The sequence below is a fragment of the Melanotaenia boesemani genome, chromosome 5, assembly GCF_017639745.1.
Source record: "Melanotaenia boesemani isolate fMelBoe1 chromosome 5, fMelBoe1.pri, whole genome shotgun sequence".
Classification (NCBI taxonomy): Eukaryota; Metazoa; Chordata; class Actinopteri; order Atheriniformes; family Melanotaeniidae; genus Melanotaenia; species Melanotaenia boesemani.
In genome coordinates, this window is record NC_055686.1 from 23944151 (window position 1) to 23967054 (window position 22904).

Consider the following 22904-nt stretch of genomic DNA (forward strand, 5'->3'; position numbering starts at 1 on the left):
ACGATTACGAAATGAAGACACAATTAATTCTTTTAATATGGACTTAAGTATGCAGGACTGGGGACTTATCTGTGGGGAGGTAGATGTGGACAGAGCTTATAACAGTTTTTTGGAAACTTTCACATCCTTGTATAATAAGAACTGCCCCATCAAAGCTCGCAATGAAAACAATAGGTATTTCAAATGTCCATGGCTAACTAAGGGCTTACAAAATGCATGTAAAAAGAAAAATAATCTTTACAAGACCTTTCTTAAATTGAGAACTATAGAAGCAGAGAATAAATATAAGTTATATAAGAATAAACTAACCAGTATAATGAGGATAAGCAAGGAATTGTACTATAAAAAATTATTATATGAAAGTAGAAATAATATAAAAGGAACTTGGGATATATTAAACAGTTTAATTACTCATCAATCAAAGAAGAATACCTATCCTGACTATTTTGTTGTTTCAGATACTGAAAACTCTAACATGAATGAAACAGTGAACAGTTTCAATGATTTTTTTTGTCACTGTGGGTCCAGACCTAGCATCAAAAATCCCGGATCATAAAACAGAGTTAAACATTGAAGTAACAAACGGTAATTCAATCTTTTTGTCTGCTGTCAGTGAGCAAATATTGAACTTGGTAAAATTAAAATATGGATGGATATTAATAAATTATCATTAAATTTAAATAAAACTAAGGTTATGATGTTTGGGAATTATAAAACGGATCCGGACCTACAGGTAGTTATTGACGGCATACAAATAGATAAAGTATCTGAAAACAAATTTTTAGGAGTAATAATGGATAGTAAATTACCATGGAAACCACACATAAGACACATTAAAACAAAAGTTTCCAAAAGCCTTTCGATATTAAGCAAGGTTAAGCAGTTACTAGATTATAAAGCACTCTGCATCTTGTATTCTTCTCTAGTACTCCCATATTTAACTTACTGCACTGAAATATGGGGAAATAATTACCAAAACACAATACAGCCACTCTTTATATTACAAAAAAGGGCAATGCGCATCATACATAAGGTTGGGTACTTAGAACACACAAAACCACTTTTTTGCAGTCCAGAGTGTTAACAATCCATGATCTCATTAAATTTTGCACTGCACAAATCCTGTTTAAAGCATACAACAACTTATTACTGGGAAACATTCAGAAACTATTTATTTTGAGAGACAATTGTTACAGCTGGAGAGGTTCTGGGAACTTTAAATTACCAATGGTGAGAACCACCAGGAAAAGTTTTTGTGTGTCTGTATGTGGAATTAAACTGTGGAACGCACTGGGCATTGAACAAAAGCAGAGTCCAAACATCCAGCGGTTTAAAGCACTTTATAAACACAGGGTGTGGTCACAGTGCAGCGAGGGTGAGGTTTAAAGGGGAATGTCATTTTTTTTTTTTTTTTTTTAATTATTATTTTTTGTTTTTTCTTGTCTTTTCTTTTAGTATTAATAAATTATATTGAATTACATCTACTAGTAATTAAATCTATACTAACAATAAACATATTATATTATATATCATTATGCTTCTAAATCAATATTGTGGGCTGTTTCTATAAATGATGGAGATGGGGTAGAATTAAATAAGTTTATCTTCCTTCCACTCCTTTTCGAGCTTATTGCATTGATTTGGTTTATGATTTACAAATATTCAAGTACGCGAATTTATGGATTGTATTACATTATTATTTTATTTTGTATTATTATTTTGGTTCCTTTCTTTCTGATTATATACATATATATATATTGTTTTTTTGTCTTATGTTTCACACTATTGTACACCAAGCATTGTCACAGGCCCAAAATAAATAAAAAAAAAAAATAGTATGTTTGTAGATATTCTAACTTAATTTTCTTGTCTTTGCAGGAAGAGGAAATCCGTCTACTACCACTTCTAAAAGGTTCCGCTCACCTCCATGTGAATCATCTTATGAAGGGAATTCTTGTATATTTAACTCGACACTTGTAAACCATTCACTCGTCTATCCGCAAAGCAAGAACCATTTTGTAAAATAAAGCTGTATTTTTTCATATAGAGACTCGACAGTATTAAACATTTGCTGCTATATACTTGTACGATGTGTAAAAACTATTGATGTGATGGTCCAATGTACATGTGTAAACTATTCTCACATTTTTATTAAAGCATAAAATATCAGTTAAAGCTGTGGCTGAAGAGCTGGGTTTCATGCATTTAAAAAGTAATGACCAGGCGTGAGTAATTCATTTATTAAATCCACCTAGTTACACATACAGTGTTAGGAGATGCAGCCATTACTCAAGACAGAATAAAAAGTGGTCATCAGGTTGGAAGTGTATTAAACTGTCTTTCAGGCAGTTAATACACACACTGAACTAAGAGGACTGTATCTTAGCCACAAGATGAGTGGAATAAATTATTGCCAGGGTGGACAGAAGACTTGACGTTATTATACATTTAATGAAACAAATTGTTTCTTAGGCATCTGGAAGGGGTATAACAGTTTTTAATTTGATTGTGTGTAGATGGTCAAGAAGGCTTCAGTCTATCTCAGAGTTGTTACTTTTTCTTTCAGTGTTGCCAAGTTGGCACCAGAGAACTCAGCCACCTAAAAGACAAGAGAGAGAGCATTAAACGATTATTACAAAACAAATTTCATACAGTGTAACTCAAACATTTTTAAGTAATCTTAAACCTCTTGTTGACTGTTTGCATTTTAAAAATGTTCCATTCACTGGCTTACTCATGAGCCCTTGTGAGATTAAATCAAAGAATTTAAAAGCAGCGATTAAATGCTGCTTCTTCCTCAGTGTGTTTCATTCATAAAAATGTTCCCAGAGTCAAAAAGTGTAATTTTTTTTCCAGACATAAGCAAACCAAAATAGTGAGAATGAGGGAATGTGAATCTTTAAATAAATTAACTCTTTCTGCAGGATGTGGGAATGAGTGAGAAATCTTTGAGGCAGTCTTTGGTCTTACCTTCTGACCGTTCTTGTAGAAGTGAAATGTGGGCATGCAGTTAATTTGGCAGTGCCCGCTCACATCCTTGAGGGAGAAAAAAAAGAAGAAAAAAAAAAGGTTAGACTTCATGATTTCAGTGTTACTGCGACTTTTCATTGGGATCATCTGCAAATTGTATAATTTGGATTTTAAAGCCATATGAAATGAAACAAATTTGTGCTCTGGATACTGTCTTAAAAAAAAAAAACATTCACTAAAATACAGACTTACCTCAGCTTCGTCCACATCCACCTTCAGGAAAATTACATTCTTGTTTTCAGGATCTTCTGACAGTTTCTGCAAAAGTCAAATAACCCAAATGATGTATATGACATAGTGGGGAAAGATGTTCTGTTTATTTAAGCTGTAAGCAGAGAGCCACCACAGATCTACAAATATGAACCCTTAGTTTGTTTTCTAAACACATTTTGAAGTAATACAGAGCCATCAGATTTTCCAGTGAGGCAGGCATTTCCTCCGGCGGGAACAGCAAAATAAAAAGGTTGCCCTAGCAACAAGCCTTTTCAAACAGATGCTTTTAAGTGCAGGAAAGCTCTGCCTCAGGAGAGACATATTTGTTTCAGAGGCAGCATTAAAAAATAAATTTAAAATATATACATACACTTTGTGTCCACACACTTAAAAAAATTCAGTAGACATTTTAGTTACCAAAACATCATCCTGAAAAAGAATTTCTCCTTGATGTTACCTTCATGATAGATGTAAACCCAGTGTGTTTCTGCACTTCAGATATTGTTGGAAGTGAGAAAAAGTATTTCTAAGCCAGTTTCAAAAGTAATTTAGCTGGTTTTAAACAAGAGATCACAGTCAGTCATTCACTCACAACAAACTCAGGTGCAATCTGTTTGCAGGGGCCACACCAGGTAGCTGTGAAGTCCACCACCACCAGCTTGTCTCCTGCTCCTGCAAGGATAGCTTTGAAATCATCCTGCAGATAAAAAAACATGGGGGGATATCTTAAAATCATCTATTAAAAGGATTAACTGACCTAAACTCTGTTAGTAAGACATATTACATCGGCAAACTACACATGTAAAATATCAGTTCTTGCCATCCATTACCCTGCGGCTTGAAATAGAAATATTGAAGCAAAATACATTTTATGGAGATTATTCTTGTCAAGCAGAAATATTTCAGTTCATTTGTCAAGGATTAACTGTTCTACTCCGATTCATGGTTATACACACAGGAATGTGGGACAACACAGCATGTCGGAGACAGATCATGTGCATGTCTGAGTGTGTGTGTTGCTTTGGTTAACATGTACCAGTGGTTACACCTATGGCTTAGCTGTCTTTTGAAAACCAAACTTGAAATTATATAGTCTATATGCACCGCTGAGACTGTGTGAAATGTCAACAGTGTCCTCCAAGCTTCACCATTATCCAATTTCTCATCGTCTCAGCCTAGTATAAAATACAACTTAATCCCATGTGATAAGTTTCACATTTCTCTAATGTACTACATGCAGTTTCCTCATTAATAGACATAAACGGTGATACAGTCCCTTATTTTATTTGGGTTACAGCTCTATGGTTCCTTACTGATATGGTTGGCTGTTTACATGTTATTATTTACTTATTTATTTTAGTTTAACAGCTCAATTTCTTTTGTGGCACAGTCTTTCTTTTTGGCCGTGCACACATCAGATGGATCCATCTATCATATGGGCACTATAGACGTTAAGGACATTCTTTCAGTCCAACTGCCACTAGCTTCGCCTCATCTTTTTCTAGCCTTGACACTGAGGCTATCAATATAACTTAGAACGTTGTGGATATTTTTATATGAAAAACCAACAGGAAAAAACTTGTAGAGTTTGATTTTCATCGGCAAGCTATTCATGGCCAAGGGACTTCCGGGTTGTGGTTCGCGCCCACTCATAACTGTACCATGATGTGTAAAGTCCTTCAGAGACCCCACCTTCCCATCCTCTAGCTTCCTCTGAGCTGCTAAGGCCTGCTGGGAAAGTCGGCTCAACGAATGTAGCAGCGCTGGTGTTAGCTACAAGTTGTTACAGCTGCTAGAGCATCAGTTCCCGCGATAAGCACAAACAACGCAGCTCCATCCATGGTTGTGTTTAAACGAACAAAACACGGGACCGGACCCGATAAATTTCAGTAGTATTTCAACATCGGCTTGGTGCCAGCCTGACCACAACACGGCAAAGTCCAACAATCTCGCGCGTGGCAACGCGGTTATCGACCAAAGGTTTTTAATCAGGCACTCACAAATTCCCCAGAAAACACAATGCTGATGAGCTTTACTCTGGAAATAAGTTATTGGCAAGTGGTTAGTTTTGGCTTAAGCCAAGTATCGCTAACTTAAGATCTAAACGAGTAGAAAATGTGCCTCAGCAGATGAACGAGCCACGAGCGGGAGGGAGCAGGGGTGCGCGCCTGCCCCGGCAAAAAAGCGTGGACCGTTGCTGGTTAAGCCAAAAGCATCAACCATAGTGTTACAATCGCAGAATTTAACAACGGAGAAAGCTACAGACTGCAGCATAAACATAAATAACTTACCAAATCTTGCACTTCGCGAACCATGGTTAACTCTTATTATGTGTGCGTTCGTCGAAAAAACAACGAGCCGAGCGATTCGTGAATGCCCTATTTCCAGTAAACGAATAGCGAGTTTATGAAGGCGGAATCAAGTCAGCCAAAACTCCGGCGGAAGTTTGAGCAGCTCGATGTACAAAATAAAAGTACAACATACATTGTGTGGTTATTTAATAATACATTTTCACAGACAAGAAGCACTACATTTACTCTCCGAAAGCTTTAAATCTACTTTCGTATTATTAATACACAATGTTTCTACATTTTACCTGACAGTCTACATTTTCACCTATAATTATATTTTATTCTGAAAATAACCAGCATAGTTCACACTAATGTCGCTTTACTCTTTCCATACATTTTATTGATCTGCCTTAATGCTGCGTTAATAGCAAATTTAAATAAGCATATCTAGTTGCTTCTGTAATTTTCAAACTGCTTCAGAAAATGGTGCAAAAATAAATTGGTACATTAAGCAACAGGGTCAAATTATCAACTATTAATTTTCTTTAAAAAAGAAACTATTGGACTGTTTTAAAGGAAACTGACATTTTGTTATTTAACCTTTTAAAATCTAAGAAAAAACTTCGTTTATTCTTTACCAGTAACACATATGCGGATATTTAAACATCTTAACAAATCTCACAGCTGTTCCCTTTACTATGACTCCAAAAATATTCAGACCTTGTGGTTGTTTGCAATTTTCAACCATAAGCCTAAAAACTAAAGCGCTCAAAGGGTTAATCAGTAGCTAATGGGAATGAGTTGATACTGATTCAAGTCATAATGACTTGACAAATTCATGGTTTACCGTAAATGACGGAGTCAGCGCGTCCCATCGATGTTGTAATATCGCGAGAAAACGCCCAGCACGCGCCTCCCAGAACGGGAGGCAAAAAGCTGTTTGCATCACAGCTTCTGCTACTTTGTCAAAGCCTTAACTTTTTCCTTTTCATTGCGTATAATCACACAGAACAGTGGAGTGATACATACTAACTGATTTAACAGATAAACTCAAATGTATGTTTAATCAACTTTTGGGCACAATAAGAACAATTCTTATGGATTACAGCTGTCTGTAACACTGACAATGTAAGTATAGAGCTGCCTTTCAGAACCACAACTTGCTTGTGAAAATAAAACGTGTAATGTCATTTAAATTTTACAAGCACCTAACAAAAGACTCGAAAGTGGTTTCATTATCTTCCAAACTCATTTCAGGACTGAAGAGAGATTACACCCTGCATTTTTTCCTTATTTTCTTCACCTAAACATAAAATATATGAGTCTACAAAATCAAGTTGAAGATGCAAATGGGAACCTTTATTTTCCATACAAAGGCTTACAGTAACGATAAAGCAGTATATTATGATAGTTTATGAGTGTTTAACTGGACACTGCTCATGTAACTTAACAGTCTCGTGTCATATCACCTTAGCAACGAAGATGGTGAAACATTTTAGTGTACAAATAGAAAAACAGTGCATATGTTACTAGAAAAAGTAAGTCAATAACACATAAAACGCATGATGCTTCAGAGACTTTTTAAAGCAGATCTGGTTTCAGATTAGCCACGAACAACTCAAGAAGGGATGCTTGAAGTTATACATCACTGCTTAAAATGGCAGACTAGAGCACAGATCAAATACATCATTTGTATTCAGAAAAGCATTTAAGATAAATGTACACTGACACGCTTATATGACTGTACTATAGTGGTTATAAGTATGTTGCTCTGTAAGAGTTGTTTAATGCTGTCATTTACTGGCAACATATCAGACTGCTACAATGGCCTTGCCGATGTTTTCTCCCTGCAGCATCCCCATAAAAGCAGCTGGCATGTTTTCAAAGCCTTTTGTGATGTGCTCTCGATAGTGCAGTTTCCCCTGGAGAGGCAGAATTTATAAACCAGATTAATGATACTGAAACACAAACAAATAAGTTTTCATGTTTACTGAAAGCATAAAAAAGTCAATATTATTTGGTGTCAGAATATTACCTCTTTCAACCATGCCATCAGTCTCTTTAGGCTTTCAGGATGTTTGTGTTCCCATCTGCTTTGCATGAAACCCTCCATCTTAAGCTGCTTAAAGATCATAGTCAAATGTGGAAAGGGTCCTGAGAAAACAGAACAAATGATAAAATGATGCTCTACCTCAGAGGTCCCCAACCCTGGTCCTCAAGGCCCACTATCCTGCAGGTCTTAGATGTCTCCCTGCTTCAACACACCTGATTTAAATAAGTGGCTTGTTAGCAGACTTGTGCAGAGCTTGTCATATGCCATTAATTTGAATCAGGTGTGTTGCAGCAGGGAGACATCTAAGACCTGCAGGATAGTGGGCCTTGAGGACCTGGGTTGGGGACCTCTGCTCTACCTCACAGTCACATGAAGCTTTAGCAAGACAATATCGCCCTCTAGTGGCAAATATATAGTATATCACATTCGAAGTAAGTGTCAGTACCTCCAACAGTTTTAACTGTATTTTACTGTTTCAAACAAGCAACAAGTAAAGAAATAACACCTAAATGACTATAAGTATAGTTGTGGATAATCTGTACTGTTGAAGAACGCACCTGTCTGGGGTGTACCATCATTGTATGTGGAGATACTTCCACACACGGCTATTCTTCCAAGGTTCTTCATCTGTTGTAAAGCAACACTTGAAAAAAGACCTCCAACCTAAACCAAGACAAAGGCTTCAGTTACACATTAAACTAAGAATAAAAAGAAAAAAACAGAATTGCTTACATTTTCAAAGAAACAGTCATATCCATCAGGAGAGGCCTTCCTCAGCGCTTCTTCCAGGGAGCTGACAGTTTTATAGTTGAAGGCCTCGTCAAATCCCAGGTCTTTGAGGTAAGCCACTTTAGCATCAGATCCTGCTGAGCCCACCACCTTACAGCCCTTGATCTTGGCAATCTGTCCCACCACAGAGCCCACTGCTCCAGCTGCAGCATTCACCAGCAGGGTCTCACCTTTCTGCAATCCCAAAACTTCCTCTATCCCATACAGAGCTGTCAGTCTGCAGAAAAGGAGAAAAATAATAATATATGGCTTAAAATGCCACTGTTTTCCTTCAGTTTTACGCCCTCTTCAGTCCAGATGATGCAAATTCCCTGAAAGTGTTTCTAGAGCAAAGTTATCTGTGCCTGGAAAGTGACTTACAGTAAGAAACACGACAAAACATATGAAGCCTTACAGGTTTATTTTCTCAAACAATGATGTTTCTGCTCAGTTTCTATTACTAAAAAAACACTTTAGAAACACAATTTCCTCATTTTCATCAACATCAAACCTCTCATATAACAATTCTATCTTGTACTCAGAGAAGGGTAATCCTATCCTTCACATAAGTAGTTTATTTACTAAACATTTCTTACCCTGCTACCATTTTAACTTTTGTATCTACTCAAGAGTTTTTGACATAAAAATGTCAGTGTGCACACAGTATAAAACAGCTTGTTTTCCCTGCAGTTTCACTGAAGTGTTTGATAATAATAAACGCTTTGTAATTCATAAAGTTGTCCAAATCTCACCAGCAAGACAAAACATCTGGAGCCTGACCAGTTCATTTTCTCAACTGTAGATATGTTTCTTAAAAAGTAAAAATAATCGGTCTTACCCTGGCATGCCAATTGTTCCCAGAGCCAGTGACAATGACACATCTTGAGGCCAGTTGGGCATGATGGGGATGAGGTCAGTCCCATCAGAGACAGCGTGGCTCCTCCAACCACAATGACTTACAACGTGCCTTCCAACAGGAAATGCTGGGTTTTTGCTTTGGATAACTCTACACAAAAGCCAAGAAAAAAAAAAAGATTTTCATTTATTGGGGGTAATATGCATTTGTATAAAGAGGTAAGGTGAAGTCTAAACCAAGTATCAATTAATATCATCATCCAATTATAGACTTGTCTGTTTGACAAAGACATCCATAAATATTAAATCTGCTTTCAAAATATTTAATAGAAACTGAAGAATCAAAAGTCAGCCTGACACACCTGAACTCTAAAGTAGACATCAGGTTTGCAAACAGAACAGAGAAAATAAGTAACCTATTAAAGATAAGACATTTAACTAAAAGTTAAATGGAACTCCTGATTCTTCAGTTTCACCACATTCAGATCAGTTTCATGTGAACTGCAGCCTTCCTCGAATGTATTAGGGGACAAAATTTCAGAGCATGGGGGCATCACCAAGGTAAAGAAGGCTAAAACACAATCGTCACTGAACATTTTACAAGCTGAACCAACAAGATGGAGCCATAAAATACCCAAAGAAAGATTTTTCAACAGAATGTAGACAGATGAAAATACGGTGACCCTTGATGGAGCATATTATGGTAGCTAGTACTACTAAACAAATGACAGAACTTTACTAGAATGGTACTGAGCAGGTTGCTGTCATTAAGGAATCAGATTAAAGCCTGTTTAATGGTGGCATGTGCAGACGCAGCGATCTGGTGCTCCTCATTGTGAATTTGTAGCTGCTATAGAGACAGAGATGCTGCCAAACAGAGTTTAGTTGTATTCTTGTACAATGACAAAGCTTCTTCTCTTGATGTCTCTGATGGCTGCCTTTCCAGCATGCTACTTCTGCACTACATGTGTACTGATGTTTTTTTTAAAGACACAGAACATAATGCAGGAAAGTTTGGTGAGATAACTTAACAGTTTGTCCAACAGATCTACTCTGCTCCATCTGCTGCAAACTCAAACTGTGTCTTTAATGCAAGATGAGAATAAAAACTTTAACTGGAGCCATAGCTTTAATTTCTGGAGATTAATGGGAGGAAGACTCGACGATGATTGACAACAGCGTCAATATTAGTCACTGAAGATTTCTCAAAATATTATCTGATTCTGATTTAGTGTAAGTGCTGTTAAAAACCACAGAATGACAACCAAGTGAGTTGGGAGAAATTATTTCTGTTTGATGGTCATTGCAGTTCCACTAATAAGTGAACACAGTGTGCACAAGACTGATTCTTTTGCTGATTTGTAAAAGTACACATTTCTTGAGAACACATTTTCTTAGAAAAAGAAAAACCACATCCTATATCAACATGTCTGAACCACACAACCAGTGTAAGGTGATGTGCTGCAAGAAGGCCCCTGGTTCGGATCTCGGCACACAATTCAACCCTTCTTAGGAGTGAGTGAGTGCTCCTCTCTCTGTGTTAACAGTGTTTCTGCTCAGACCATTTAACTTCAAAGAAGAAGACAGCAGAGATCATGCAAAGCGGAAAATAACTGTGCATTTGTTGAAGTGTTGTAAGAGCTGTTTGTGTTGTTCGGTATCCCAGACCACTGCACATCAACTATGTGGCAAATCATGTTTTTCAGGACTCTGCGATTGCCTCCAAATTGCAGAAAATACATCACATATGGGCTTCAAACAGTTTTTTTAAGGTTTTTGGGAAAGTATGTTTATTGAGTCATTTATCCTGCAGATTTATCACAAAAACATTCGTATGGAAAACAGATTTCCGTGTGTGAATACTCTGCTGCGAATGTTTTGACCTCCGCCGTTGATCTTTAGTCATTGTGAATCAAAGCATTTGGTAATTAATAGCAGGTGCAGACTGTGTTTTCTGACAGTAAACAGACTGCACAGTACATCATGATGGATAAAAAAAACCTGTGAGTGAGTGTGCATGTAGATAACTTGTTTTCTTACTTTGACACTTGAGTTCCAATCATGACGTCTCCTTCTTTCATACGGACCCTGCTGAACGGCCTGGCAAGAACAACTGATATTTTCAACCTGGTCAGCTCAAGAAATTATTCATAAGAGTGATCATTCTAATAATCATTTCATAGGTTTTTCATCCTCTCCACCCACCTCATGTATGGATCCACACTGAGAAAAGCGGCTTCCAAAAGCACCTCTGGAAGAAAACATTTATATGCGCTCTCATTTAAAATGCTTCATGTTTAATCATTAAAACTGCTTTTTGTTGTTTTTAAAAAGGATGTGCATTCTTTAATTCCATGTCTAGACTATAAATAAAGTGATCTTACCTCCATCTTTGGGTTCGGGGAGCTCCTCCACCACAAGCTTAAAGTCGCTGTCCTTTGGGAAGCCATCAAAGTGTTTTGCCAGAATCCACGACTTAGCCTGGACCATGATTATGTTTTAATGCAGCTGTGAGTAATAAAGTTATTAGCTGTTAAAAATCAGACAGGAACATCTGGAACATCACTGTCACACTCAGAATTGTGAAAAACCTTTGGGTTCTTAGATGCACTACCAAGAAACTGAAAAAGAAAGAAAATTAGGCTTTCCATTTAAAACCAATTCAGTTATGAAACTGAAAAGGTATCAAAACTGTTGAAAACTGATATCAGTCGTGTAAAATTAACTTGTAGCCTGAGACAAACCAAAACCGCACATCATTTTCTTCAGTAAGAAACCAGAAATTGAATGGGATCATTTGATGTCGTATAAACAGTCAATTCATATGAATGCAAACAGTGAAAACAAACGTGCCTCTACACATAACAGAAAACAGTACAAATCAGGAATAAGCCTTTTTTTCAGACTATAGACTATAATTAACGACTTAATATTTTCCTTTACATTTCCTTGTAAAATCACGGTAATGCAGTTTTACTGTTCTTGACACGGATAGTAAAAAGAGCCAAAGTAAACTTACAGATCCTTCTTAAATTAAAAAGCTACAAACAAAAAAAAAGCAAGAAATGTGAGGAGTTAGCTCTCCACTTTGGATTGCCACATTCCTCTGCGTGCGCATTAACTGCTCAAATCGTGTGTAACGTAGTTTATTTAGCTTACCCGTACCTCTTTTCTTCACAAAGAAAGTGTAAGTTCAGAAATGTCGCCCAATTAATCAGCAGGCAGGCAACCGCGAAATGATGTGAAAACGTGAGAGAAAGAAGGCGGGACATAAACTCCTATTCTTAAATATGATTGGTTAAAAGTTTAGCTCAGCGTGTTACGTATGACGTTTTTTCATGCTCGCACATGCTCAGTCGTTGTCCCTTCAGATTCTGAATACATTTTTTTGTCTTTTAAAATGTTACGCAATGTTACGTTATTTAACCATATTAATCAATTTTAGTCAAGTTTTTTAAGTCATGACAAGAACGCCAGCTGTACATTTTGCTGCACTCACCTTGAAACTAACAACTGTTTTGAAATGGGGTTTTTTTTGTCAAAGTAATATCATGCATTTCAACAATTTCCAAAAGCACTAATAAATAATAAACAAAATAAATTAAAACTACTTCAACATTGTCATTTCTCTCTTGGAAATAAGTAAGCATTTTCTATTTAATTTTTAATATCATTCATCTACAATAAAGGACATACTCTACTTTTTAAAAAAGCTGAGATTGTTCAGTGTCTGCGCCAAGGTGTTGCATATCTTCTAAAAGTCTGTTTCAGAAAGTATAATCAGCTTTGCAGCATCTGCTGGGGCATCAGCATCGGAGCCAGAGACCTAAAGAGACAGAAGAAGCTGATCAAGAAGGCTGGTTCTGTGCTGGATGTAACTCTGAGTCACTGGAGCTGATTGTCCAGAAGAGAATGCTGCACAAGCTGCTGAAAATAATGGATGATTCTTCCCATCCTCTGCAGCACAGTGAAAAAACAACACAGCAAGTTTAGTGGGAGACTTCTTCATCTGTAATGCCAGACAGAAATGCACCAGAGATCATTCTCCAACTCCAATCTTTCAAATCTGAAGTCTTTATTTGGCTTTTAACAAAATGTAAAAATAATTCACAAAATATTTTTTGCATATTTACCATTTATTACAGTGTGATATCTCAAAATTATTGTATGACATTATTGTATTATTATTGTATCCCTCAAAGGGCAGAAGCATCAGATTGTGTACAACACAGTTTTGAACCAAGACTTTACCATAAAATGATGCAAAAGGTCCCAAAGACTGTATGTATCAAATATGATACATACGGCATCATAGGGTTAACATTGTTTTTCAATCACAGATGGATACAAATGCAACAAATATTAATAATTGTTACAGAAATATTGTTGAAGTCCACATAAACTGAGTGTTTCAGTCAGTAAACGATATGTTTTGATAATTTCAGAGACTATATTATGTCAGATTGTACTATTAAACAATAATTCATGAAGTTATTCTTGAAATTATTTATAAACTGTTCTTCAATTTTAGTTTTTTTTATTGCTGTGATCAGAAAAATGTCATGGTTATGTGATGCAAAGATACTTTACATGAAAATTACATGTATGTTGATTTCTCTTACATATAGCAATTATTTTTAATAATTTACTGGCAACATATCAGACTGCTACAATGGCCTTGCCGATGTTTTCTCCCTGCAGCATCCCCATAAAAGCAGCTGGCATGTTTTCAAAGCCTTCTGTGATGTGCTCTCGACACTGCAGTTTCCCCTAAAGAGGCAGAATTTATAAATCAGATTAATTATAATGAAGCAGAAACAAATAAGTTTTCATGTTTACTGAAAACATTAAAAAAAGTCTAAATTTTATCTGGTGTCAGAAAAATAATATTACCTCTTTCAGCCATGCCATCAGTCTGTGCAAGCTTTCAGTATGTTTGTGTTCCCATCTGCTTTGCATGAAACCTTCTATCTTAAGCTGCTTCCAGTTTATGGTCACCAGAGGGTAAGGCCCTGAGAATATACACATAAACAGCCTTTATACAATTTTGGAAAGACAATATTGTCTTCTAGAGTAAAAATTTGTTATATTAGTATTATGAGGAAAAAAAGCTTTGATGGTTTTACTTGTATTTCACAGTGCTTTAGTGAGCATCAAGTTAAACTGATACCTGCTGCAAGACTATCAGTACAGAAAAGGATAGTGTGTACTGTGGAAGAACGCACCTGTCTGGTGTGTACCATCATTGTATGTGGAGATACCTCCACACACGGCTATTCTTCCAAAGTTCTTCATCTGTTGTAAAGCAACAGTTGAAAAAAGACCTCCAACCTAAACCAAGACAGAGGTTTCAGTTACACATTAAACTAATAATAAAAAGAAAAAAGTAAGATATAAAAACAGCACTGCTTACATTTTCAAAGAAACAGTCATATCCATCAGGAGAGGCCTTCCTCAGTGCTTCTTCCAGGGAGCTGACAGTTTTATAGTTGAAGGCCTCGTCAAATCCCAGGTCTTTGAGGTAAGCCACTTTAGCATCAGATCCCGCTGAGCCCACCACCTTACAGCCCTTGATCTTGGCAATCTGTCCCACCACAGAGCCCACTGCTCCAGCTGCAGCATTCACCAGCAGGGTCTCACCTTTCTGCAATCCCAAAACTTCCTCTATCCCATACACAGCTGTCAGTCTGCAGAAAAGGAGGAAAATAATAATATATGGCTTAAAAAAACAGCCGTTTTCCTTATAGTTTCACTCTCTGCAGTCCTGATGATGCAAACATTTAGGAAATGTTTCCAAAACATCATTTTACCCTGGCATGCCGATGGATCCCAGAGCCAGTGACAATGAGACGTCTTGAGGCCAACCAGAAATGATGGGAATGAGGTCCTTCCCATTGCATACTGTGTGTGTTCTCCAACCACAATTACTCACAACGTAGCTTCCAACAGGAAATGCTGGATTTTGACTTTGGATAACTCTATTTAAAAGACAAGAAAACAGAAGAAATCTGTCATTCAAGATTCTCATCTGTTGCCACTTCAGCCTGGAGTGTCAAAGAGCTGATTTAAAACTTGTTACTACTGCAAGGTGTCAGTGCACAGAGACATGATCAAGATTAGGATGTATGCAACACAACCACCACCAAAACAATTTAATCTGAGGGAGGAAGATAGAACCTAAAGACAGATGTTTTATAGGTTTATTGACAAATGGAATGAGAGTGACTGAAGTGGAGCAGATGATGCACCTGTGGCTGCATCATCTAAGGACACTACTTTGAGGAACCTCATAATTACCCCCTCATATACCAACATACTGCATCAGCTGTGCAGATAAATACTCTTCTGAGTTAGACTTTTCTCAGTTCTCCCCCTCACCAGACCCTCTTCTTCACATCACCCAAGGTCCTTAAAGGATGTCTCTATACCAGTCATGACTCCAGTGACCACCATCTACCAAGAAACGCAGGGCACCGGCTCCTTCCCATCCTCCTCTGGGACTACCTGTCCTTGCAGAGCAGGACACAGGAGGATGTGCAGGATGTTCACGGAGCAGCAGCAGAGTTCAAAACAAAAATAACATGCCATGATGCTGTAGTAGACCTACTGCTGACAGTTGTTCTGAGAACAAGCTGGGACTCAGTATGATTCCTTTACTAGTTAGTAAAAGAATTACCTGAAAACAGTCAACTAGCATGGTGAATTGATCTGAGCTGTTAACTGTACCAGGTACAACTCGGACTACAACCGAAACTAGTGTAAACTCCACAAAGCTAGCTTTACTTAATATTACATTTCTGTCCAACAAGCCACTCTTAGTTTAAGACGTCATAATTTTTCACAGTTTAGACTTTTTTCTGACAGAAACGCTGTTAACAGAAAGCACAGAAAGCTCTATTGTCACTGGTTAATGGTTAAAGTATTGAATGAGATTAGGGTGAACACTGATTCTGGTCAAGTATCCGTCCTGGCTCTGCTGGACTTTCTGGAGCGGTCCTAAATTGGTTCAGGTCAGGTTTTTAAAATATCCGACGCAGGTCATTCTGCAAAACAGCACATTGGGAAAGATAAATGATCTTTTTGTGTGTGGGTGTAAGTGAGTTTGCTTTACTTACTTTGCCACTTGAGTTCCAATCATCACGTCTCCCTCCTTCATGTAAAGGACGCTGAATGGCCTAGTGAGGCACACAATATAGGTATAATTATATACACTACATATATTTAGCTCATAAAATTATTTAGTAATGTTCAAACACTTTACTAACCTCATATATGGATCCACACTAAGAAAAACCGCTTCCAAAAGCACCTCTGAAAAAAAGAATTATGTTTAAAAGCTCAGTATCAAACGCTTATCAAGATTTATCTTGAACGCTTATCAAGACTATACAAGACTTATCATTAAAGAGTCATCTTGCCTCCATCTTTGGGCTTAGGGAGCTCCTCCTCCAGGAGCTTGAAGTCTGTATTCTTTGGGGGGCCATCAAAATGCTTGGCCAGGATCCATGACTTTGCTTTGACCATGATTATATACTGCAGAGTTGTTAACTGTAATTGAAAAAAGCAATAACATACGGTACAGCAATGTCACACGCAGAGTTCTGAAAAATGTTATGCTTGTTAGATGCTCCCTAGAAATCAATGGAAAAAGACACAGACAAACAAATAACACAATCACCTAGTGAGAATCATAAAACACCTAACATGCATGCCTGTTTTTGGCATGTGGGAGAAAACTGAAGAATCTGGTCAGAACCCACACATGCATGAAGACATGCTCCATACATATAGGCCAAGGTTTAAACCAGGAACTGCTCCCTGAAAGGCGGCAGTGCGAACCACCACACAAACACTTAGCTCTGCTTGACAGATTAGGACACAAATTCAATTTATAATGTCATTATTACTGTTTGAAAATACAGTAATAAATACAGTAATAATTATACAGCGAGTACAGTCATAATTCACATTTCTTCATTAATTAAACTGGAAATTTACTGGCAATTACTTGATTACACAGTGAATTTAAATTTACATGAATTCAATTAAAGTTAATTAACCAAACTGTTGCTCATCTGCCTCTTCTTTGTTTTTGGAAAATAATGAAGGGTGAACACTTATTATTATTATTATTAATAATAATAATAATAATAATAATAATAATAACTCCTGTCAAGATCAACTGCTTTCAGTAGGTGGCGTGATGACACAAAGTACTGAATAGTACTGAATCTGCTCACATGGCAGGTTGCCTTCGGGTTGTTATACACATATTACAGAAATAGTATAAGCATACACAAAAATACAGATAGGCTACATATGAAAAAAATACAATAGTCTAAATTATACAGCCATATCAATAAGTTAACCCTTTCTTCCCTATAAAAATGCAACGTAATATGATGTTACTATCCTTAATATAGCTATTAAAGAAACCTAAGTATTAACTTCAGCAAAGAGAACAAATTAACAATCTATTAGAAACCCCCAAAGCCTACATTTAAAATAAAAAAGGGGGTAAGTGCGGACTCCGACACTTCCTTGTGCTTGCCGTTTCTATTTATTTATATAATTTAATAGACCTACCCGTGGTATTTTCTTTTTTCTTCCAAACAATATTTTGCAGAAGTGAAAACACGGATAGCAGGCGTTGACGTCCTTGAATTTATATAAAAACCGTGGTGGAAAGGGCAGGACACAAAACTATATACTCAACTGTGATTGGTTATTGGGTAACTCAGCAATGACGAATGACGGAGAGCGTTATTGTGGTCCTGCGTGGTGACGCAGACTCAGTTTAGAAGTTTGGCGCGGGCAGATATCCGGTTGGGACAGGACTGCGTAGAGTGCGAAGATTTGTTTTTGTAATAAAATTGTAAGTATTGAGGGGTTGCAGTATAACTAAAACTCACCTAAAACAATGATATCTACTAGATTGGCTCTATTTACGAGCCATTAACAGAACAGTGGACACCAAATATTAGCTTTGGCTAATAGTGAGACTTGTTAGCATGCAGTAGTTAGCTTTGACGCATGCAAAAATTTCAAACAGAAGCAAAAAGTCTGACCACTTGTCTTCTTTTTCAATCTTTGTATATCACACTAAGAATTCATCCCTCAGATAAAACAAAAACAGCTTTATTTACCATTTATTTGTTTAGACAAAAACTGTAACAGGAAGATTTTTCTTAAATTGATAAAGATCTCAATCAGGGCCATGTCTTGTAATGAGTAACCAATATTGATTAGGCTATTTGACAGTTCACTGGATTTCTAAAGAACTCATTAATTTACAGAATAAAATGGTCAGAAAAGGCTAACTATGGTTTATTAATGTGGAAATGATTAACTATTGTAGTCCATGTTTAGTGTCAGGACGAGACAAAATGTCCTTAGCTGGTTTGACACTTATTATTTATGACACCTAATTTACCACCATAATCGCTCCTCAACGCCAGAAAAATCCGAAATATAGTGGTAGTTCCAGTAATAATCCAGGCAGAGTATTTGACGGTTTGTTGTCTTTCTGTCTTGTTTTGTATGTGGTTTATATATTTGGTGTCATAAATGCACAGGAAATTTTTGAAAATAAAACACGCTGCCAACCATTTTCTCACACAACAGCTGGTTAGTAAGTAGTTTCAGTTTTGACTACAGTTTACCAGGGTTTGAAATGTGTTGAATTTTTGCATGAAACTATTATCTATTTGTGCATATTTTTCTTCTTGTACTTGACTGCTGTGCTATATACACCTCCATTAGTTATGTAATGCTGTGACAGCTTAAAACCATCTTTTTTCTGATATAGATATCTCTCTAGTTTAAGTGTTTTATTAGTTAATTATGGAACATTTTTAATGACCTATGTAGCTTTAGCAGACAATTAAGTTGTACTTATAGGAGCTGATTGACAAGAAACATGACACCTACTTACGGCTTAACCAATCTCAAAAGTTCATAATTATGTTTTGTCATATTTTATCTCACTGTTTTTAATTTCTGTTTAATCTCCCTCAATTTTATGCCACTGGATGACTGACTAGCACATTGTAAGGTGTGAACAGAGATTAAACATGTTAGACGGTGCCCAGTTTGTGGAGGCTCTGGGCCGTCTGGGTTTTCCTGGTGCATCTTCACTGAAGGCCTCGGAGTTTGATTGGCTGTTTGATTGTGCTCCGGAGAACCTACACTTCTTGCGCTTTGTCTGTCGAACCCTCAACCGGAGCAATGTCCTCACCACAGAGGAGGCCCTTGCGTTTCAGGAACTTAAGAAGTCTGGGAAACCAATTCTGGATGAAGCAGCCTTGGGTGAGGTCCTCAAAACCCTTGGACCTTCAGATGGGAGCAGTGGAAACATTTTGGAATCCTTTTCTTCTTCATCCTGTGTGTTTGCATCAGAGGGGGATTTGGCCTTAGAGGATTTGGAGACAGAGCTGCAGGCACTGTGCAAAGAAAAAGAACTGAAGCAACAGCGCTACAACAAGTTGCAGGTTGTGGCCACATCTCGTGCAGATGTTGATCTAAAGCTGACTGTTGAGCTAGACAGTGCTGCATTTAAGCTAAAAGAAGCAAATGCTTCTGTTGGAGCTGAGAATGCTGACACCAACACAATGCTTCAAAACCTAACTGATGAGGTGCGTAAGCTTGAGTCATATCTTCCCCAGCCAGAAGTTAAGCAAAAAGGAGACCCTGTAGTTCAGTCAAAAGCCTCTACTTCCCAGAGGTCCAATGTCCTCCTCTCTCAGCTGTCCTTGGATCCCTATCTGCATCAGGAGGAGCTCAACACTAAAACACTTGCAACTTTCACACAAAAGCATTTTTTCCAGGGCATTTCAGGCATTGTTGAAACATCCTGCTCTGAGCATTTCCAGGTTCTTGACCTCAGTTCTTGTGAAGATGAAGAGTTGAAAAAGAATGAGCATGAGGGTAGAGAAAGGGAGGACTGTGTAATTGAGCGTAGGAGGACAGAGATGGCTAGACTTCAGTGGTCACACATTGTGGCTCAGCATCAACTGATGCAGGCAATGGCAGAAGAGAAAAGTGTTGAGGCTGCACTGGACTGGCTCTCAGAAAAGGCTTGTCATACTAAGGTAAAGCAAACATATACTTCTTTTTTTGTTTGTTTTGTCTGTTATTGCCCTCTTCTTTTAAAGCTCTATTTTGTAAATCTTGTCTGATTTTACCAGAGCATTTCCACTTCCTCCTCACTGCATGTTCGTGAAGTTGTGTCCAAAAAGGAGTTGCAGGCTGTTGAGGCTGAGCTGGAAGCCCTGCTTCATGGACCAGTACCTGCAGCTCTCAGGGAGTCAGCCAGGCTCCTTAATGTTCCAGTAGTGAGGGGAGACTTGGCTCTGCAAGTGGCCAGGCAAGACTACTACACTTCCATACAGGACCAGGTTAGTAAATGACATCACTAATTTCACACAAACTTGTGAAAGTATACATTTCACAATGAAATGAAGAGCATCTATAATAATAAATAAAATTATTAAATGTGAATCTTTCCTCACAGGTACGCGACTACTTACTCCGTCAGAAAGCATCCTTTGACCTGGTCCTTCTGGCTCAGGAGATGGAGTTGAGGAGATGGAAAACGTGTCAGAAGCAGCTGAGAGAAGTTGCTTGCAGACTGGTGAAGGAAGGTGAAGCGGCAACTATAAGAACTGCGTCTTTGGCACACCCAGACCTAGCAATCAACCCGAGGCCCAACCCCATCATCAGCTCCAAGGATGCTGCATTCAGCAGGTAAAAAGTTTTGGACTGTAACGACATGTGTTAACAGCAGTTTTACTAGAATGTCTTATTATTAGAGGTAGGTATTTTACATACTGATTGTCAAACCTTGTTACACAATTGTAAATGTCAGGTCCTTTATACTTTTTTTTTCATCAATTAATGAAAGTTCAGAAAAACTAACAGGTGCAAAACGAATGTTTACAAACCCAAGCCAACTTCTATCAGCCGCTGAAGTACTGTGATGCTGAGTTTTCAGTTCTTTACTCGCTATACATGTAAAAAAATGAAGACTGTCTCACTCTGAAATGTTACTTATTATTATACCGAATGCTCTCCTCAGACTGCTCCACATCCTTGACCATGATTCTGATCATGGTAGATCAGAGCCTTTTCGAACATTTGAGGCACTGGATCAGGCTGCCCGCGATCTGGCAAACAACCTCCAGTCCACCCGGGATTCGCTAGCTGTTGCCTCCCGTGAGCAGCGCTACACTGCAGCACGTCTTTATGGTGACTGTGAAGCACTCCACAGGGCCATGTACACAGAGCTCCAGCAGCTGGTCTTAGGGCCGCAGGTATGTCCAACGGCCATTACTGACCAGGAGCTCCTTTGCCCCAATGCACAGGTGGGTTTGATTCCTTTTAGTCTTTTTAAAAAACCACCACACAGAGTACATTAAAGTCTTAATGTGAGTCAGCTGATTTTAAATTCTTCATTACTGATCACTGTTGGTGAGGGAAGCTGGGAACATGTCTTTTGCACATTTTTCTCATGTCATGTTAAGTAGTTAACGGAGCCCCATTTGGGTACTGTGTAAGAAATTCGGAGGAAGTGGGGAAGAACATCCCCACTATACTTCAAACGGGTCTTTTTTTCCCTCTTCTGAAACACAGAGCACTCTGTACAACATTTTGATAACGGATATCTTTAAATCTTAGTTTAACTACGCACTTTATGACCTGTTTATAGTGTGTGATCACTTCTGTCGGTATACATTACTCACCTGCAGCCAGGTTTTATTCTGCTGAGTCACAGCTGTTTTATCTACAGGCCACCTTCTTAAAGCGGAAGGAATATCTGGTGGTAGCTTTTTTTTTTTTTTCTTTTTTGGTGGAGCACTTTTCATTTAAATCTTTCTTTCTTTTTGGTAAAAACTTTGGTTATGGTAAAACTTTTCTGTAGTTTTTTGAAATTACATTAATTAGCTGTCAACCACAAATGAAGCTTTTAATCCCTTGACATCACTAATATATTACGTTTAAACACATTAGAGAAAAGGCTTATTTTTAATGTATTAGTAGTGATCAGAGTGTTCATTTAGGCAGTTCAAGATGCATATATTTGCTCATTGTTTGTTTTTTTTTGTTTTGTTTTCTCCATTTCTTACAGGAGCTGACGCTGAAGCTCGTAGAGGTAGAGTCTCAGCTGCAGAATCTGCAACAAACAATGCAAGAAATTCTTGGAGAAGTCAAAGCCAAGCTCTCTCAACTAGAGCGTAATGCTCTTCTAAGGCGGGAGAGGGAATTATATGTCTACTTCCACTTGGATGCCCGGCTGCTGCAGAAAATGGTGGAAGATCTGGAAGGCAAAATGGCCAAGAGGGGGCAGCAGTAAATCCTGGCAGACACGAAGAGCTCTTGCCAGAACTGCCTCAGCGTCCGATCTCTTTCTGATGAGTCTTCCGAAGATGAGAAGTGTGAACCAACCTTGTTTGGGGAAGGAGATGGACAACGATAAACTTAAAAATGAGCTGTGGTGTTTTTTGATGATTTAGATGAATTTATGTATATATTTCATATAAACCACCGTATACCTTGTTTTGTCTCCTGATGCTCTAAAATATCTTGTTTCCTTATTGTTTTTGTCATTTGGTAAATAAAGTAAAATTCAGTCTTTATAATTGAATGTGTTTTTCTTTCACTATGTTATTCATATTGATGTTTTTAGAGGCTAGTTT

At 37.7% G+C, this 22904-nt stretch overlaps 6 protein-coding genes across 17 annotated transcripts in view; 3 read left to right on the forward strand and 3 right to left on the reverse strand.

The window, feature by feature from the left end:
* svep1 (sushi, von Willebrand factor type A, EGF and pentraxin domain containing 1) overlaps positions 1 to 2367 on the forward strand; it is a 105689-nt gene extending 103322 nt beyond the window's left edge. For all 3 annotated transcript variants that reach the window (XM_041985048.1, XM_041985050.1, XM_041985049.1), the window contains one exon: positions 1879 to 2367. In XM_041985048.1, the coding sequence (XP_041840982.1) occupies positions 1879 to 1909 (31 nt within the window). In that variant the 3' untranslated portion in view covers positions 1910 to 2367. The remainder of the gene's footprint in view (positions 1 to 1878) is intronic.
* On the reverse strand, positions 2323 to 5685 carry txn (thioredoxin). Its single transcript, XM_041985052.1, has 5 exons — positions 5535 to 5685; positions 3836 to 3940; positions 3223 to 3288; positions 2971 to 3036; positions 2323 to 2599 (listed from the first exon to the last, which is right to left on the reverse strand). Exons 1-5 carry the CDS (start codon positions 5556 to 5558, stop codon positions 2537 to 2539), a joined length of 324 nt encoding a protein of 107 aa, XP_041840986.1. The 5' UTR covers positions 5559 to 5685; the 3' UTR covers positions 2323 to 2536.
* Positions 5686 to 6871: 1186 nt separating this feature from the next.
* On the reverse strand, positions 6872 to 12480 carry LOC121640753 (prostaglandin reductase 1-like). Of its 2 annotated transcripts, none has more exons than XM_041986617.1 (9): positions 12376 to 12480; positions 11595 to 11718; positions 11416 to 11461; positions 11251 to 11310; positions 9194 to 9361; positions 8320 to 8593; positions 8145 to 8250; positions 7570 to 7688; positions 6872 to 7456 (listed from the first exon to the last, which is right to left on the reverse strand). In XM_041986617.1, the coding sequence occupies exons 2-9, from the start codon at positions 11698 to 11700 to the stop codon at positions 7346 to 7348; spliced, it is 990 nt and encodes a 329-aa protein (XP_041842551.1). In that variant the 5' UTR covers positions 11701 to 11718; positions 12376 to 12480; the 3' UTR covers positions 6872 to 7345. The 2 variants fall into 2 exon arrangements, with proteins under 2 accessions (XP_041842551.1, XP_041842549.1); XM_041986615.1 differs by having other exon boundaries at positions 12370 to 12479.
* A 794-nt stretch (positions 12481 to 13274) lies between these two features.
* Positions 13275 to 17893, reverse strand: LOC121640754 (prostaglandin reductase 1-like). The gene is made up of 9 exons (XM_041986618.1): positions 17797 to 17893; positions 16629 to 16758; positions 16476 to 16521; positions 16326 to 16385; positions 15021 to 15188; positions 14624 to 14897; positions 14436 to 14541; positions 14104 to 14222; positions 13275 to 13980 (listed from the first exon to the last, which is right to left on the reverse strand). The coding sequence occupies exons 2-9, from the start codon at positions 16732 to 16734 to the stop codon at positions 13870 to 13872; spliced, it is 990 nt and encodes a 329-aa protein (XP_041842552.1). The 5' UTR covers positions 16735 to 16758; positions 17797 to 17893; the 3' UTR covers positions 13275 to 13869.
* A 112-nt stretch (positions 17894 to 18005) lies between these two features.
* poln (polymerase (DNA directed) nu) overlaps positions 18006 to 22904 on the forward strand; it is a 61462-nt gene continuing 56563 nt past the window's right edge. For all 8 annotated transcript variants that reach the window (XR_006010544.1, XM_041986419.1, XM_041986421.1 and 5 more), the window contains exon 1: positions 18006 to 18085. The gene's annotated coding sequence lies outside the window, so the exon portion shown is untranslated. The remainder of the gene's footprint in view (positions 18086 to 22904) is intronic.
* Positions 18116 to 22865, forward strand: haus3 (HAUS augmin-like complex, subunit 3). Of its 2 annotated transcripts, none has more exons than XM_041986428.1 (5): positions 18116 to 20300; positions 20397 to 20606; positions 20723 to 20955; positions 21287 to 21521; positions 22337 to 22865. In XM_041986428.1, the coding sequence occupies exons 1-5, from the start codon at positions 19284 to 19286 to the stop codon at positions 22559 to 22561; spliced, it is 1920 nt and encodes a 639-aa protein (XP_041842362.1). In that variant the 5' UTR covers positions 18116 to 19283; the 3' UTR covers positions 22562 to 22865. The 2 variants fall into 2 exon arrangements, with proteins under 2 accessions (XP_041842362.1, XP_041842361.1); XM_041986427.1 differs by having other exon boundaries at positions 18117 to 20300; positions 21287 to 21572.

What these genes read in the sequence shown, in the direction of transcription:
- txn (XM_041985052.1), bottom strand. Translation starts at nt 5,558, where the DNA reads ATGGTTCGCGAAGTGCAAGATTTG. An exon ending in AGATTGCACCTGAGTTTGTT is followed by an intron (nt 3,289 to 3,835) that starts GTGAGTGAATGA and finishes TGACTTTTGCAG; the next exon opens with AAACTGTCAGAAGATCCTGA. An exon ending in TCTACAAGAACGGTCAGAAG is followed by an intron (nt 2,600 to 2,970) that starts GTAAGACCAAAG and finishes CTTGTCTTTTAG; the next exon opens with GTGGCTGAGTTCTCTGGTGC.
- LOC121640753 (XM_041986617.1), bottom strand. Translation starts at nt 11,700, where the DNA reads ATGGTCCAGGCTAAGTCGTGGATTCTGGCAAAACACTTTGATGGCTTC. An exon ending in AGTGTGGATCCATACATGAG is followed by an intron (nt 11,311 to 11,415) that starts GTGGGTGGAGAG and finishes TGTTCTTGCCAG; the next exon opens with GCCGTTCAGCAGGGTCCGTA. An exon ending in TGATGGCATGGTTGAAAGAG is followed by an intron (nt 7,457 to 7,569) that starts GTAATATTCTGA and finishes CTGCCTCTCCAG; the next exon opens with GGGAAACTGCACTATCGAGA.
- LOC121640754 (XM_041986618.1), bottom strand. Translation starts at nt 16,734, where the DNA reads ATGGTCAAAGCAAAGTCATGGATCCTGGCCAAGCATTTTGATGGCCCC. An exon ending in TGATGGTACACACCAGACAG is followed by an intron (nt 14,223 to 14,435) that starts GTGCGTTCTTCC and finishes GTATATTCTCAG; the next exon opens with GGCCTTACCCTCTGGTGACC. An exon ending in TGATGGCATGGCTGAAAGAG is followed by an intron (nt 13,981 to 14,103) that starts GTAATATTATTT and finishes CTGCCTCTTTAG; the next exon opens with GGGAAACTGCAGTGTCGAGA.
- haus3 (XM_041986427.1), top strand. Translation starts at nt 19,284, where the DNA reads ATGTTAGACGGTGCCCAGTTTGTGGAGGCTCTGGGCCGTCTGGGTTTT. An exon ending in AAGGATGCTGCATTCAGCAG is followed by an intron (nt 20,956 to 21,286) that starts GTAAAAAGTTTT and finishes TGCTCTCCTCAG; the next exon opens with ACTGCTCCACATCCTTGACC. An exon ending in TCCTTTGCCCCAATGCACAG is followed by an intron (nt 21,573 to 22,336) that starts GTGGGTTTGATT and finishes CATTTCTTACAG; the next exon opens with GAGCTGACGCTGAAGCTCGT.